Source organism: Diorhabda sublineata, chromosome 5 (genome assembly GCF_026230105.1).
Source record: "Diorhabda sublineata isolate icDioSubl1.1 chromosome 5, icDioSubl1.1, whole genome shotgun sequence".
NCBI lineage: Eukaryota > Metazoa > Arthropoda > Insecta > Coleoptera > Chrysomelidae > Diorhabda > Diorhabda sublineata.
In genome coordinates this window covers 36,850,360-36,868,018 of record NC_079478.1, presented here as the reverse complement: position 1 = coordinate 36,868,018, position 17,659 = coordinate 36,850,360, and the positions used below count along the sequence as shown (strand labels likewise).

The 17,659-nt window shown below is 34.1% G+C and overlaps 1 protein-coding gene and 1 long non-coding RNA gene across 2 annotated transcripts; one reads left to right on the top strand and one right to left on the bottom strand.

Moving 5' to 3' along the window:
• The first annotated feature begins 49 nt into the window (after positions 1-49).
• On the top strand, positions 50-16,334 carry LOC130444474 (ATP-binding cassette sub-family C member 4-like). The gene is made up of 19 exons (XM_056779600.1): positions 50-549; positions 1,085-1,330; positions 2,302-2,506; positions 2,568-2,793; positions 2,886-3,158; positions 3,424-3,752; positions 3,802-4,018; positions 4,349-4,587; positions 4,642-4,896; positions 6,937-7,118; positions 7,176-7,689; positions 7,746-7,896; positions 14,211-14,317; positions 14,626-14,749; positions 14,806-14,982; positions 15,057-15,184; positions 15,312-15,557; positions 15,616-15,776; positions 15,831-16,334. The coding sequence occupies exons 1-19, from the start codon at positions 476-478 to the stop codon at positions 16,105-16,107; spliced, it is 4,131 nt and encodes a 1,376-aa protein (XP_056635578.1). The 5' UTR covers positions 50-475; the 3' UTR covers positions 16,108-16,334.
• On the bottom strand, positions 2,040-5,160 carry LOC130444479 (uncharacterized). Its single transcript, XR_008909958.1, has 2 exons — positions 5,026-5,160; positions 2,040-2,786 (listed from the first exon to the last, which is right to left on the bottom strand). It is a non-coding gene; the product is annotated as an uncharacterized LOC130444479 (long non-coding RNA).
• Positions 16,335-17,659: the final 1,325 nt, after the last annotated feature.

Genomic DNA, 17,659 nt, shown 5'->3' with positions numbered 1-17,659 from the left:
TGATAAAAAAATTTCGTACCATTCTTTGACCGTTATTTTTTCGACTATTTTGACTGTACTATTATTGAAATTGGAATTTTATTTTATACATAACACGTGTACAACTCCTTTACAAACATTTTTGTACAAATTTATTATTATTTAAATTCCCAGCAAATATTCTCAAATCCATCCCTGTATATTATTCCCGCGTTTTGTAATCACTGTGAATTTATCGCGTTCGGGATAATTTTCAAGTTAAGTTGAACTAAATGTTCTTTTTTATTACCTTGAAACGATTTTAATCAGCGGAATTAGAAAAATATCAATTTCACAATAGTTTTTTCCTGTTCTTTTTTAAAACAATTTCCAGTCGCTTATATCGAATGGAAAAGCATTGTCCTTAACGGTTAATTCATTTTTTTCATTACATAATAAATAAGAAATAGCTTAAAATCTTTTTTAAATGGTTCTTCAGTGAAATAAATCACCCATAATGGATTTAGGATTTACTCTAACCTTAGATAATCCTAAAAGAAATGCCAATGTATTCTCAAGGATATTCTTCGGGTAAGTACCAAGAAAAATCGACTTTATATTACTAATAAATAAATTGTGTAACGTCTATACTATAATTCAGATTCGTAATTTCATTAGGACAACCTGTATAGTAACTAAATTGAAAAATTATATTCATTTTTGTATTTTATAAAATATTCACGATGATTTTCAATTTTTAAATTAACGTACATTCATTATAATTTCCTGAACACCCTGTATACTTTTTTTAATTGATTTCTATTCCTGATATTTCGTAATTAATTAATTCGAAATGTCACATTTCTTGTATAATTATACAAACCCACAAGTTATACAACACTCAATACCACCAAGTATTGCATTAAATCGTACTTCAAGGAAATAAATTTTGAACTCGCCTTTTTCGCGATTTTTCTTTCCTTTCTTATACTTTTTCCAAAAAATTCTCGTAGTAATATGAGATTGGAGCATCTAGTAATATTTGATATAAAAAAAAACGTTTCCAATACTTTAAATTCACTATCCACGAATTAAAATAACTGGAATTAATTTTTTATTTATTCAGATGGGTGATTCCTATGATTAAAAGATGCGTAAGACACAATTTGGAAATCGAGGGTTTATATCGAGTGTTGGAAAAAGATCAGTCTGAATTATTAACAGATAAAATAGAAAGATATTGGGATGAAGAAGTTAAAAGGGCCAAACACAAAAAAGTGAAACCCAGTTTGATGAAAGTAATAATCAAACAGTTTTATGGTGAAAGTATGGTGTATGGTTTACTTTGGTTTTTCTCTAATGTCTTTGTTTTGTAAGTAATCAATTGATAAGTAAAACGTATGAAATATTAACATTTTAAAAATATTACTACTTTATAAGTATTTAATATATATTTTAATGTGAAATATTAGATATAAACAACTATTAAATCGAGTATTTGATATAATAAAAAACGAATTTAAATCTAAACTTCTATAAACGTAACCTCACTATAAAATTGAATTCATTGATTATCCTTACCTGTATGTTGTAATTTTTTCATTTTTTTCTATTCAAAACACACACAAACTTAAATTATAAGTATTTATTCAATCGTTTTAAGTATGCCTACAAAACAATCTTCTTCTTTTTTTATTGGTGCTATTCTGCCTACTCTTATCGAATCACAAATATTATAGATAAGATCGATGGTTTTTCTGTTACGAAATATATTAGTAAGATCATAGAAAAATAATCGAGTTCTATGGTAAGGTTATACAATAGGAACGATTATATTCCGTATAGGCAACACGTTTTACGTATACATTCAAAGTTTTAATCAGGTCATGAAAATGTAATTTTTAAAGTTGATGTTAATAGCAAATGGAAAGTTTTTTCTTGGGAATATGTTTCAAGAATATTACGAATTATAGAGGAAATTAATGATTTTGATTTTTATACCGGATAAAATTAAAATTTGACATATATACGTATGATTTCTTTGTACAATTGGAATTTGGGGAAACAAAAACACTCAGTTTAATTAGTATATTATTTATTAATTAATTTAAATAGTTATATATTTTAATAAAACAAAATTCGTTAGTCGTATATACCAGGATCGTTGTTGTTACTTTCTGTAATGATTCTAGCAAGACGTTAAATAACAGCGGTCATAATTTTTCGACAACGTTGCCACGTTGACTTCAATGAAGGTAGAACTGCTAATTTTCATACAACGTTATCAAATCATTGCAAAACATAATTTTTGTAACTTTGTATTTTATATTTAATTTTTTTTAGATGTTTAAGACCAATAATTCTCGCGAAACTGATCAAATTATTTTTGAATAATGGCGATAGGAATATAGGCGATATGTATTATTATGGTCTGGGTTTAATATTGACATCGTTTTTATCTTTGCTCATTTTGCATCATACTATGTTTTCTATGGGTGCGGTTGGGATGAGAATACGAGTAGCTCTATCATCTTTGCTTTACAGAAAGGTAAAACGGTAAAAATGAAACAAAATATGAGTGTGTAACACCGAACATTGTTGCATTTCAGATAATTCGTCTAAATCAGAAATCTTTAGGTCAAACAGCTTCCGGACAAATAGTCAATTTATTATCGAACGATATGGTCCGTTTCGATTTATCTTTACCTGTGATACACGGTATTTGGGTGATGCCCTTTCAAGTCGTCGTTCTACTATTCGTAGTATACAGCCAAGTGGGAATTGCATCCGTAACCGGGATAGTAACCATGGTGGTAGTAACAGTACCCCTACAATGTACGATATTTCTAATTATATCTCAAAATAAATATCAAAAGACAATATATTCTTGTCCACTAATAATCGATTCGTTTCAAATATTGTTGTAGCTTTTCTTACAAAATTCGTGGGACGTTTACGTGAAAGTATTTCGAAAAGAACCGATGGCAGAGTGAAATTAATGAGCGAAATCATAGCCGGCATACAAGTCATCAAGATGTACGGTTGGGAAAAACCTTTTGAAAAATTGGTCGAATTATCTAGGTGTTACGAAATGAAGGATATAACGTCTGCTACATATTTAAGAGGAGTTTATTCGAGTTGTATGGTATTTTCCGATAGATTATGCCTATTTACCACCATCATCACTTTTATCCTCATCGGTAAGTTATTTTTTTTTAAAAAACTGAATTTAATAGTAAATAATCAGACCCTGGACAAAACGGCGGTTATTTAGAATCAACGCTAGTATTTTTCACTGGTAATCAAACTTACAGTTCATGTGGATCGAAGTAGAAGTTCAGAAACTCAGTAGGAAACGTTACTAAGTCTCGATACCAGCTGATATGTTGAAGCAAACGATTTAAATATAGATATCTGGCAACTTGGAAATCTACAAGACGCCATTTCATGTTGTTTTCATTTTAGGAAACGTAATTTCTGCCGATATAGTGTTTTCTTTGGCGCAAGCGTTCAGTTTACTACAACTAGCAATGGCCGTGTTTTTTCCTTTGGCTTTAAGTACATTCGTGGAAACTTTGATATCTATTAAAAGATTAGAATCGTTTTTGGTTATGGAAGAGAAAGAAGAAGATATAATAAAAGATATAAAGAAGACTGGTGTGACTATTGTGGACGTGGTTGCTTCGTGGACGGACTTGGGGCATACTTTAGACGATATTAATCTCAAAATACCAGCTGGTACTTTATGCGCGATAGTTGGGCCGGTAGGGGCGGGAAAAAGTTCCTTACTACAGGTAAATATACATTTAATAATAAAAATTCGATTATTAATAGAGTTTTTAGTTAATTTTGGGGGAATTACCCGCCACGCGTGGTACTGTTCAAGTTGGAGGTAACGTTTCTTACAGTTCCCAAGAACCGTGGTTGTTTCAGTCGACAGTTCGAAACAATATTTTATTCGGTAATCTTTACGATAAAAAATGGTATGCTAAAGTCGTCAAAGTTTGTGCTTTGGAAAGAGATTTTGAACAATTTCCACACGGTGATAAAACTATTGTGGGTAAGAACGGCTTAAATCAAGTTACGAGGGTTGCTACTTATGTTTTGAGATGTGAATCAATCAAATCGCTTCCACTTTTGATACCACATAATTTAACAAACGCTCAAAAACTCAAAATTTGTTCGCAGTGCTTTATAAAATTAATCATGCACCCAAAACCAAAACACACCCTGTAAGGGTATCTCAAAACGAACCAAATCTAACAAAAAACACTTCGAAGTACCTTTCCGACACCTTTCAATTAGATAACGGTCAAATCTGTTAAAAGGGAGACCAACCACAGTAGTAACTCTCATATAAAACGAATTTTACACGAAAAAATATTTTCAGGTGAAAAAGGAGTGTCTTTAAGCGGAGGCCAAAGAGCTAGAATTAATCTAGCTAGAGCTATATATAGAAAAGCTGATATCTACTTATTAGATGATCCTTTATCAGCTGTTGATACCCACGTAGGAAAACACCTATTCGAACAGTGTATTTTCCAGCATTTACAAGGAAAAACCAGAATTCTAGTTACACATCAACTACAATATTTAAAGAAAGCCGATTTGATTATAGTTATGAACGAAGTAAGTGAAGATTTTATTTTCCTGGTATGGAACGATATATTTTTTTTCGTTAAGGGTTTAATCGAAGCTCAAGGAACGTTCCAAGAGCTCACCAGTTGTAATTTGGATTTTACGAAATTATTAGTGAAAGCAGACGAGACTGATGAAAAGAAAGAAGAAGTTCCTCCACCGGAAACTACTAATTTTGAAACAACTAGACGATTTTCGTCATCCACGGAAGGATCAAGGAAATTTTCACTCACTTCAGACGGTGGAAGGAAGTTTTCGTCCGTATCTGGTAGAAAAATGTCAACAATTTCATCTGCTAGCGTAAGTATTAAATTTGAATTAACACTGTATATATATATTCATCAAGTTTTTGATCAATATTTTATGTATGTACATTATAAATAGTTAAATCATTACAAGGAGGTATAGATATAACCTATACGTACTTACCATACATTCTGATTAAAAAAAAACTATCCTTAATAATCAAACACTCGTATTTTATAATTTGTTTTATCAACAATAATTATTTTTAATTTAAAACAAACACAAACACGAAATAACAGTACCTCCATTTTATAAACTAACTTCACAATTCTTCTTCTTTTATTACTAGAAATAATTGACCTGTGTTTATTAGTATATACAGATACATATAATTAAATAAATATTTATGAAATTAATGTAAAATACAAATCGTATTTAGTTATATTATTATTATCGATAAATAATCAAATTTTTTCTTGCACTGTACAGTTTCCGAAATTATTTAAAGTAAATTGATATAATTTGCGTGAAATATTAGATATAAACAACTATTAAATCGAGTATTTAATATAATAAAAAACGAATTTAAATCTTAACCTCACTATAAAATTGAATTCATTCATTATCCTTACTTGTATGTTGTAATTTTTTATTTTTTTCTATTCAAAACACACACAAACTTAAATTATAAGTATTTATTCAATCGTTTAAGATACCTACAAAACAATCTTCATTTTCTTCTTTTTTTATTGGCGCTATTCTGCCTACTCTTATCGAATCACAAATATTATAGATAAAATCGATGGTTTTACTGTTACGAAATTTACTCGTAAGACGATAGAAAAATAATCGAGTTCTATGGTAAGGTTATACAATAGGCAACACATTTTACGTATACCTTCAAAGTTTTAATCTGGTTATAAAAATGTAATTTTTAAAGTTGATGTTAATAGCAAATGGAAAGTTTTTTCTTGGGAATATGTTTTAAGAATATTTCATCTGCTAGCGTAAGTATTAAATTTGAATTAACACTGTATATATATATTCATCAAGTTTTTGATCAATATTTTATGTATGTATATTATAAATACTTAAATCATTACAAGGAGATATAGATATAACTTATACGTACTTACCATACATTCTTATTAAAAAAAAAACTATCCTTAATATTCAAACACTCGTATATTATAATTTGTTTCATCAAACAATAATTATTTTTAATTTAAAACAAACATAAACACGAAATAACAGTACCTCCATTTTATAAACTAACTTCACAATTCTTCTTCTTTTATTACTAGAAATAATTGACCTGTGTTTATTAGTATATACAGATACATATAATTAAATAAATATTTTTGAAATTAATGTAAAATACAAAACGTATTTAGTTATATTATTATTATCGATAAATAATAAAATTTTTTTTTTGCACTGTACAGTTTCCGAAATTATTTAAAGTAAATTGATATAATTTGCTTCCGCAGACGAAGATGACGTAAGCTTGCACATATGACTTGTATCGAAACTTCAAACGATCAGTGGCGTGCGTATCGTTTTCTAAATTAATAATAAATTTTGAAATATCTTTTTCTGTTTTTCTCGATATAAACATCAATCTTTTAGTTTACTAACATAATTTCATTTGTTTTTTATTATTCTGAGTAGATTTTAGTAAAATTTTCCATCAGTTTTCTTCTTAATTCGATTACATCAATTCGGTAAATGTTTAGCAGTGGCGTCGATTATGAAAAATTGAATTATAATATTTTTGATATATTGAGGTGAAAATTAGTTTGAAAACCGAATATTTTTGCATATATAAACCACGATACATACAAAAAGAAAAAATTTAAGCAAAAACTTTATTTGGAACTGAGGTATAATCATATTTTAACATGAAAAATGGAAAATTTGTTTTTTTTAGGTTAGGTTACGTTTTTTTCCCAAATTATTCGTTTTTGTATCGATTTTTAACGATATTCTTCGAAAAAAAATCTTCATATACATTATCGAAGACAATTAATCGATTTTTTCGGTTTTTGGATTTTTTGCCCTCGGCAAAATGTTCGTTATATAAATTTCTTGCAGAGCGACACTTTACAAGAAGACGACCAAATCGCAGAAGAAGAATCAGGCGAGGATCCGAACAGTAAACCTCTTCGGAGCTACATGTCCTCGACCAGAAACATCGCATTAGTTTCCTTCGTGATATTTCTCCTAGTAGGATCCCAAGCGGTACTTGTAGCGATCGATCAATGGTTAACAAGATGGTGAGTTAGTTCTCGCGGAAGCAGTTATCCCGAAAGTACTTTTTTACGACATTCCAGGACATCCCAAGAACAACTACGACATTCGGACGGGTTAATTTACGTCACACCGCCTCCCCGCCCCGAAGTACGCGGCGTTACAAATAGCACAACCCTCCGGAGGGGTACCGCCCCTATTCGGTACGGAAACGGCACCGTTGGTTCTTCAAACAGTACCGGTTCTAATGGTAGTACCGGTTTTTTCTTTCCCTCAATCGACGTCGACGATTTGTACGATTTCGTCTTATTGGACGACGGTACCGTGGAGAGATTGATCAAAACGACGTACGCCATGTACATCTACGGGGCTCTGTTGATATTGGCCGTTTTGTTTGTTATAAGCAGAACGTTTTTATTCGCGAAAGCTTGTATGTTATCGTCGAAAAATCTTCATTCCATGATGTTCCATAAGTTACTCAAAGCTCCGATGAGGTTTTTCGACACCAACCCGAGCGGGAGGATTTTGAACAGATTTTCGAAAGATATCGGCGCCATTGACGAGGTTCTACCGAGGGTTCTATTAGACGCTCTGTCGGTAAGGTAGAGAACGCCATATTTATAAATCGAGGATATTATCGATATTTCTTACAGATTTTTTTGATACTCGCCGGCGTTCTGGTTAATATCGTTATTTCGAGTCCTTTTATGGTGATAATCCTCGTTATTTTGGGTATAGTTTATTTAAAATTCAGAGATTGGTATTTGGTGACTGCTAGAACTCTAAAACACATAGAAGGTATCGGTAAGTATCTAAGTTCTGATTGGAATACTTCCGTTTCCTACTTTCCTTTCCCGAAAACCGATAAGTCACTAATAATTCCATGGGTTTTTGTTGGTTAGTGAATTTAACCTATCCTGGGAACACTTCGAACGCCTCACGGTCAAACACAACTATCACTTTGTGAATCTAGGACGATACAATTTGGCTGGAAGCTTATCGGGAAGATATTTCGGAATAAACAACTGATGATGTATCTGTTTGGGTTCCTGTGGAAGAAACAAGATGATTTGGGCCAGAAGTGAACCAAAGTTTATCAAAACTACAGCGATTTGTACTTTTCTTGGAAGTACTTCACAGTCAACAAGATATTTCGGAGCGATTTGTATTTTTCTAGGAAGTACTTCACAGTCAACGAGATATTTCGGAGCGATTTGTATTTTTCTTGGAAATACTTCACAGTCAACGAGATATTTCGGAGCGATTTGTATTTTTCTTGGAAGTACTTCACAGTCAACGAGATATTTCGGAGCGATTTGTATTTTTCTTGGAAGTACTTCACAGTCAACGAGATATTTCGGAGCGATTTGTATTTTTCTTGGAAGTACTTCACAGTCAACGAGATATTTCGGAGCGATTTGTATTTTTCTTGGAAATACTTCACAGTCAACGAGATATTTCGGAGCGATTTGTATTTTTCTTGGAAGTACTTCACAGTCAACGAGATATTTCGGAGCGATTTGTATTTTTCTTGGAAGTACTTCACAGTCAACAAGATATTTCGGAGCGATTTGTATTTTTCTAGGAAGTACTTCACAGTCAACGAGATATTTCGGAGCGATTTGTATTTTTCTTGGAAATACTTCACAGTCAACGAGATATTTCGGAGCGATTTGTATTTTTCTTGGAAGTACTTCACAGTCAACGAGATATTTCGGAGCGATTTGTATTTTTCTAGGAAGTACTTCACAGTCAACGAGATATTTCGGAGCGATTTGTATTTTTCTAGGAAGTACTTCACAGTCAACAAGATATTTCGGAGCGATTTGTATTTTTCTTGGAAGTACTTCACAGTCAACGAGATATTTCGGAGCGATTTGTATTTTTCTTGGAAGTACTTCACAGTCAACGAGATATTTCGGAGCGATTTGTATTTTTCTTGGAAATACTTCACAGTCAACGAGATATTTCGGAGCGATTTGTATTTTTCTAGGAAGTACTTCACAGTCAACAAGATATTTCGGAGCGATTTGTATTTTTCTTGGAAGTACTTCACAGTCAACAAGATATTTCGGAGCGATTTGTATTTTTCTAGGAAGTACTTCACAGTCAACAAGATATTTCGGAGCGATTTGTATTTTTCTTGGAAGTACTTCACAGTCAACGAGATATTTCGGAGCGATTTGTATTTTTCTTGGAAGTACTTCACAGTCAACAAGATATTTCGGAGCGATTTGTATTTTTCTAGGAAGTACTTCACAGTCAACAAGATATTTCGGAGCGATTTGTATTTTTCTAGGAAGTACTTCACAGTCAACGAGATATTTCGGAGCGATTTGTATTTTTCTAGGAAGTACTTCACAGTCAACGAGATATTTCGGAGCGATTTGTATTTTTCTAGGAAGTACTTCACAGTCAACGAGATATTTCGGAGCGATTTGTATTTTTCTAGGAAGTACTTCACAGTCAACAAGATATTTCGGAGCGATTTGTATTTTTCTAGGAAGTACTTCACAGTCAACAAGATATTTCGGAGCGATTTGTATTTTTCTAGGAAGTACTTCACAGTCAACAAGATATTTCGGAGCGATTTGTATTTTTCTAGGAAGTACTTCACAGTCAACAAGATATTTCGGAGCGATTTGTATTTTTCTAGGAAGTACTTCACAGTCAACAAGATATTTCGGAGCGATTTGTATTTTTCTAGGAAGTACTTCACAGTCAACAAGATATTTCGGAGCGATTTGTATTTTTCTTGGAAGTACTTCACAGTCAACGAGATATTTCGGAGCGATTTGTATTTTTCTTGGAAGTACTTCACAGTCAACGAGATATTTCGGAGCGATTTGTATTTTTCTTGGAAGTACTTCACAGTCAACGAGATATTTCGGAGCGATTTGTATTTTTCTTGGAAATACTTCACAGTCAACGAGATATTTCGGAGCGATTTGTATTTTTCTAGGAAGTACTTCACAGTCAACAAGATATTTCGGAGCGATTTGTATTTTTCTAGGAAGTACTTCACAGTCAACGAGATATTTCGGAGCGATTTGTATTTTTCTAGGAAGTACTTCACAGTCAACGAGATATTTCGGAGCGATTTGTATTTTTCTAGGAAGTACTTCACAGTCAACAAGATATTTCGGAGCGATTTGTATTTTTCTAGGAAGTACTTCACAGTCAACAAGATATTTCGGAGCGATTTGTATTTTTCTAGGAAGTACTTCACAGTCAACAAGATATTTCGGAGCGATTTGTATTTTTCTAGGAAGTACTTCACAGTCAACAAGATATTTCGGAGCGATTTGTATTTTTCTAGGAAGTACTTCACAGTCAACAAGATATTTCGGAGCGATTTGTATTTTTCTTGGAAGTACTTCACAGTCAACAAGATATTTCGGAGCGATTTGTATTTTTCTAGGAAGTACTTCACAGTCAACGAGATATTTCGGAGCGATTTGTATTTTTCTTGGAAGTACTTCACAGTCAACAAGATATTTCGGAGCGATTTGTATTTTTCTCGGAAGTACTTCACAGTCAACGAGATATTTCGGAGCGATTTGTATTTTTCTAGGAAATACTTCACAGTCAACAAGATATTTCGGAGCGATTTGTATTTTTCTCGGAAGTACTTCACAGTCAACGAGATATTTCGGAGCGATTTGTATTTTTCTAGGAAGTACTTCACAGTCAACGAGATATTTCGGAGCGATTTGTATTTTTCTCGGAAGTACTTCACAGTCAACGAGATATTTCGGAGCGATTTGTATTTTTCTAGGAAGTACTTCACAGTCAACGAGATATTTCGGAGCGATTTGTATTTTTCTCGGAAGTACTTCACAGTCAACGAGATATTTCGGAGCGATTTGTATTTTTCTAGGAAGTACTTCACAGTCAACGAGATATTTCGGAGCGATTTGTATTTTTCTAGGAAGTACTTCACAGTCAACGAGATATTTCGGAGCGATTTGTATTTTTCTAGGAAGTACTTCACAGTCAACAAGATATTTCGGAGCGATTTGTATTTTTCTAGGAAATACTTCACAGTCAACAAGATATTTCGGAGCGATTTGTATTTTTCTCGGAAGTACTTCACAGTCAACGAGATATTTCGGAGCGATTTGTATTTTTCTAGGAAGTACTTCACAGTCAACGAGATATTTCGGAGCGATTTGTATTTTTCTAGGAAGTACTTCACAGTCAACGAGATATTTCGGAGCGATTTGTATTTTTCTTGGAAGTACTTCACAGTCAACGAGATATTTCGGAGCGATTTGTATTTTTCTAGGAAGTACTTCACAGTCAACGAGATATTTCGGAGCGATTTGTATTTTTCTTGGAAGTACTTCACAGTCAACGAGATATTTCGGAGCGATTTGTATTTTTCTTGGAAGTACTTCACAGTCAACGAGATATTTCGGAGCGATTTGTATTTTTCTTGGAAGTACTTCACAGTCAACGAGATATTTCGGAGCGATTTGTATTTTTCTTGGAAGTACTTCACAGTCAACGAGATATTTCGGAGCGATTTGTATTTTTCTTGGAAGTACTTCACAGTCAACAAGATATTTCGGAGCGATTTGTATTTTTCTCGGAAGTACTTCACAGTCAACGAGATATTTCGGAGCGATTTGTATTTTTCTAGGAAATACTTCACAGTCAACAAGATATTTCGGAGCGATTTGTATTTTTCTCGGAAGTACTTCACAGTCAACGAGATATTTCGGAGCGATTTGTATTTTTCTAGGAAGTACTTCACAGTCAACGAGATATTTCGGAGCGATTTGTATTTTTCTCGGAAGTACTTCACAGTCAACGAGATATTTCGGAGCGATTTGTATTTTTCTAGGAAGTACTTCACAGTCAACGAGATATTTCGGAGCGATTTGTATTTTTCTCGGAAGTACTTCACAGTCAACGAGATATTTCGGAGCGATTTGTATTTTTCTAGGAAGTACTTCACAGTCAACGAGATATTTCGGAGCGATTTGTATTTTTCTAGGAAGTACTTCACAGTCAACGAGATATTTCGGAGCGATTTGTATTTTTCTAGGAAGTACTTCACAGTCAACAAGATATTTCGGAGCGATTTGTATTTTTCTAGGAAATACTTCACAGTCAACAAGATATTTCGGAGCGATTTGTATTTTTCTCGGAAGTACTTCACAGTCAACGAGATATTTCGGAGCGATTTGTATTTTTCTAGGAAGTACTTCACAGTCAACGAGATATTTCGGAGCGATTTGTATTTTTCTAGGAAGTACTTCACAGTCAACGAGATATTTCGGAGCGATTTGTATTTTTCTTGGAAGTACTTCACAGTCAACGAGATATTTCGGAGCGATTTGTATTTTTCTAGGAAGTACTTCACAGTCAACGAGATATTTCGGAGCGATTTGTATTTTTCTTGGAAGTACTTCACAGTCAACGAGATATTTCGGAGCGATTTGTATTTTTCTTGGAAGTACTTCACAGTCAACGAGATATTTCGGAGCGATTTGTATTTTTCTTGGAAGTACTTCACAGTCAACGAGATATTTCGGAGCGATTTGTATTTTTCTTGGAAGTACTTCACAGTCAACAAGATATTTCGGAGCGATTTGTATTTTTCTCGGAAGTACTTCACAGTCAACGAGATATTTCGGAGCGATTTGTATTTTTCTTGGAAGTACTTCACAGTCAACGAGATATTTCGGAGCGATTTGTATTTTTCTAGGAAGTACTTCACAGTCAACGAGATATTTCGGAGCGATTTGTATTTTTCTAGGAAATACTTCACAGTCAACAAGATATTTCGGAGCGATTTGTATTTTTCTTGGAAGTACTTCACAGTCAACGAGATATTTCGGAGCGATTTGTATTTTTCTAGGAAATACTTCACAGTCAACAAGATATTTCGGAGCGATTTGTATTTTTCTAGGAAGTACTTCACAGTCAACGAGATATTTCGGAGCGATTTGTATTTTTCTAGGAAATACTTCACAGTCAACGAGATATTTCGGAGCGATTTGTATTTTTCTAGGAAATACTTCACAGTCAACAAGATATTTCGGAGCGATTTGTATTTTTCTTGGAAGTACTTCACAGTCAACAAGATATTTCGGAGCGATTTGTATTTTTCTAGGAAGTACTTCACAGTCAACAAGATATTTCGGAGCGATTTGTATTTTTCTTGGAAGTACTTCACAGTCAACAAGATATTTCGGAGCGATTTGTATTTTTCTAGGAAGTACTTCACAGTCAACAAGATATTTCGGAGCGATTTGTATTTTTCTAGGAAGTACTTCACAGTCAACGAGATATTTCGGAGCGATTTGTATTTTTCTAGGAAATACTTCACAGTCAACAAGATATTTCGGAGCGATTTGTATTTTTCTAGGAAGTACTTCACAGTCAACGAGATATTTCCGAGCGATTTGTATTTTTCTTGGAAATACTTCACAGTCAACAAGATATTTCGGAGCGATTTGTATTTTTCTTGGAAATACTTCACAGTCAACAAGATATTTCGGAGCGATTTGTATTTTTCTAGGAAGTACTTCACAGTCAACAAGATATTTCGGAGCGATTTGTATTTTTCTAGGAAGTACTTCACAGTCAACAAGATATTTCGGAGCGATTTGTATTTTTCTAGGAAATACTTCACAGTCAACAAGATATTTCGGAGCGATTTGTATTTTTCTAGGAAGTACTTCACAGTCAACAAGATATTTCGGAGCGATTTGTATTTTTCTAGGAAATACTTCACAGTCAACAAGATATTTCGGAGCGATTTGTATTTTTCTAGGAAGTACTTCACAGTCAACGAGATATTTCGGAGCGATTTGTATTTTTCTAGGAAGTACTTCACAGTCAACGAGATATTTCCGAGCGATTTGTATTTTTCTTGGAAATACTTCACAGTCAACAAGATATTTCGGAGCGATTTGTATTTTTCTTGGAAATACTTCACAGTCAACAAGATATTTCGGAGCGATTTGTATTTTTCTAGGAAGTACTTCACAGTCAACAAGATATTTCGGAGCGATTTGTATTTTTCTTGGAACTCAGCTTTGCAGCTTTGTGCCTGTATTCGAACTGATTTTTTTTATTTTTTCATATATTTATTATAATTTCAGCTAAATCCCCCGTATTTTCTCATATAAATTCGACTCTTAATGGAATTGTTACTATTAGAGCCTCGAATGCGGAAAACGTTCTCATAAACGAATTCGACTGTCACCAAGTGAGTATTTTAACAATTATTCACGTAAATCGTGAAGCCGGTCCTGTTCTATTACGTTAATAGAATATAAAGATGGAAGAAACAGCGGGCGAATCCCTTTTTTCATATATATACATCGACAATTTCTTCATATCGCTTTTTACAACTCATTCAGATAAGAGCCGAGGCAGTTTTTACATTCTAGAATCCGAATTATCGAGAAAATTTAGTATAAATAAGCGATTGTTCCGATAGAACATGACCGGCTTCACGATCTACGTCAATAGACGAGTTGGCGAACATAGATCCGATGATATTATTTGTCGTAGGATGTTCACACGTCTGCGTGGTACTACACCATAGCTTCCATGAACGCATTCGGTTTTTGGTTAGATCTGATCGTCATGGTACTGCTCGCGGTGGTTACCTTCAGTTTCGTCATATGGGACACCGGTAGGACGTCGTTTCAATCAAACCGGTTCGATTTTATTTAAAATGAAATGTTTCAGTTGGCACCGTAGATGGCAGTATAGCCGGTCTGGCCATTTCTCAATGCATGGTACTGACGGGCGTTCTACAATTCGGTACCAAACAACTCGCCGAAGTTATAAATAACTTGACCAGCGTCGATAGGGTTTTGCAGTATACGAAAATCGATAACGAAGGGCCGTTCGAGACGCCGAGAGGTATTCGATCGTTCCTGGGGGATCGAGGGGGGAAATTCGATGGAAAATCGATTTTTTTTCTGTGTTTATTTCAGATAAAAGACCGAAGGGCACTTGGCCGAGAAGGGGAAATATAGAATTCAAAGGGTTGTGTTTGAGGTACATCGCCGATGATCCGCCGGTATTGAAAGATTTGAATTTTGTCATAAGGCCCGGGGAAAAGGTGAGATCAGTTTTTATATTAACCTCGTCCTCGCGTCAGTTCAACTTGGTTCATATTTACGAACTACGGGGTTGTTATTGTTAATAATAGAGGAGTACAGGGTTGGAAATCGGTTTGGTGATTTTAGGTCGGTATAGTGGGACGGACCGGTGCGGGGAAATCTTCTCTAATTTCCGCTCTATTCCGATTGGCTCCATTGGAAGGTTCTATCCTGATAGATAGAGTCGAAATACAAAATTTAGGTCTGACGGATTTGCGGAAGAAGATTTCCATAATTCCCCAAGAACCGGTTTTGTTTTCCGAAACTCTACGATACAATTTGGATCCTTTCGGCGAATTCGACGACGACAAGATCTGGGACGCGCTGGAATTGGTAAGTTGGGGTCGCGGCAACACCGATTAGTCCTTCTAAACTCTGTTCCGTTGTCCAGGTCGAGTTGAAAGAAAGCGTGGATTCTTTGGATTTCATGGTGGCGGAAGGCGGCGCCAATTTCAGTCTTGGCCAAAGGCAATTGATCTGTTTGGCGAGAGCTATTTTGAAAGACAACAAAATCTTGATACTGGACGAAGCTACAGCCAACGTAGATCAAAGGTAAGACAATTTTATCTATTGCAGGATGAAATTGATTAATTTTTTCGGTTGTAGAACCGATTCTTTGATCCAAGCGACGATACGCAAAGCGTTCAAAGACTGCACGGTACTGACCATAGCGCACAGATTGAACACCATCATGGATTCCGATAAAGTTCTGGTGATGAGTTTCGGTAACATGGTGGAATTCGATCATCCCCATAACCTCCTGCAATTCGAAGACGGTTATTTCCATAAAATGGTGATGGAAACGAGTCCCGGAATGGCGGAAGAACTAAAAAAAGTAGCCAAAAAGGCCTACGAGAAACGCGTAGCAGAAGAAGACAACTGATTCCGTTTCGAATGTGTGTATTTATTTTTTGGTTTATTAATAAATTTATTTGGATAAAATGGAGTTTAATTCAAAATTTAACCTTTAAAAGGGGACTAAAAGGGAAAGGGGATGGAAAATAAGAAAATAAAAAGAAAAACAATCGAAAATAAATCGGAAGAAAATGGCAACTAAACGACGAAGATAATGGAAAAAGCAGGGAAAATATTTAAAAAAAAAAAAAAAAGAAAAAAAGGATACAGAGAGGAAAAACGTGAAATAGAAGAGGATTAAAGTACGAACAGTATACAGAAGAAAGAATTGAAAAAACTAACAGAAAGAACGAAATTAAAATGGAGGAAAAACAAGGAGAAGGGAAACGGAAATAAAGAAAAAAGAGGAACGGAAGGAGAATAATGAAGGAGATACAGAAATAGGGGAAACGATAGAATGAAGAGAAAGTGGAGAAAAAGAGAAATTACGAAAAAGGAGAGGTAAAGTCGAAAGGGAAACAACAATGTCCAATAAAACAGAATAAAAAGGAAAAAATGAACATAAACGAAAGAAGGATACGAAAAGTGAGAGAAAAGGAATAAAACGGAAAAGAAAACGAAAAGGGAAACAAAAGAATGGGAATAGGGAAGAGAATAACAAGCAGGACAATGAAAAATAGTAGAAAATGAAAGGGAAGAATGAGAAAGAAAGAAACAGAACAAAAAATCGGCGAAGGTGGAAATGAATAGTAGAAAAAATGAACATAAACGGAAGAGGGATACGAAAAAAAGTGAGAAAAAAGATCAAAATGGAGAATTAAAAGAAAGAAGAAACGGAAGGATGGAGATAGGGAAAAGAATAAAATACAGAATGAGAAAAATTCGTAAAAGGAATGGTAGAAAAAAGAAAAATAAACGAAAAGTGAGAGAAAAGGAATGGAATGGAAAAGGAAAAGAAATGGGAAACAAAAGGACGGGAATAGGGAAGAGAATAACAAGCAGAACGAGGAAAATCTGTGAGGAAAAATAGTAGGAAATGAAAGGGAAGAATGAGAAAGACGAAGAAGTGAAACATGGAACGAAAATAGAATAACAGGGAAGATGGAAACGAAAGAGGAACGAAAAAATATGGGAAAACGAAATGAAAAGAAACAGAACAGAAAATCGGCGAAGGTGGAAGAGAATAATAGAAAAAATGAACATAAACGGAAGAGGGATACGAAAAAAAGTGAGAAAAAGGATTAAAATGGAAAAGGAAACGAAAAGGGAGACAAAAGGATGGAAATAGGGGAAAGAATAAAATACGGAATGAGAAAGATTCGTGAAAGGTATAATAGAAAAAAGAAAAATAAACGAAAAGTGAGAGAAAAGGAATGAAATGGAAAAGGAAAAGAAATGGGAAACAAAAGGACGGGAATAGGGAAGAGAATAACAAGCAGGACGAGGAAAAATAATAGAAAATGAAAGGGAAGAATGAGGGAAACAAAAAAAGTGAAATATGGAACGAAAAAGGAGGGATGAAAACGAGCAGAAAGATACAGAAAAAAAATTGATTGGACGTTAAAGAAAATCGTAGAAAA

What these genes read in the sequence shown, in the direction of transcription:
- LOC130444474 (XM_056779600.1), top strand. Translation starts at nt 476, where the DNA reads ATGGATTTAGGATTTACTCTAACCTTAGATAATCCTAAAAGAAATGCC. An exon ending in AGTAACAGTACCCCTACAAT is followed by an intron (nt 2,794 to 2,885) that starts GTACGATATTTC and finishes ATATTGTTGTAG; the next exon opens with CTTTTCTTACAAAATTCGTG. An exon ending in GAAAAAGTTCCTTACTACAG is followed by an intron (nt 3,753 to 3,801) that starts GTAAATATACAT and finishes TAGAGTTTTTAG; the next exon opens with TTAATTTTGGGGGAATTACC.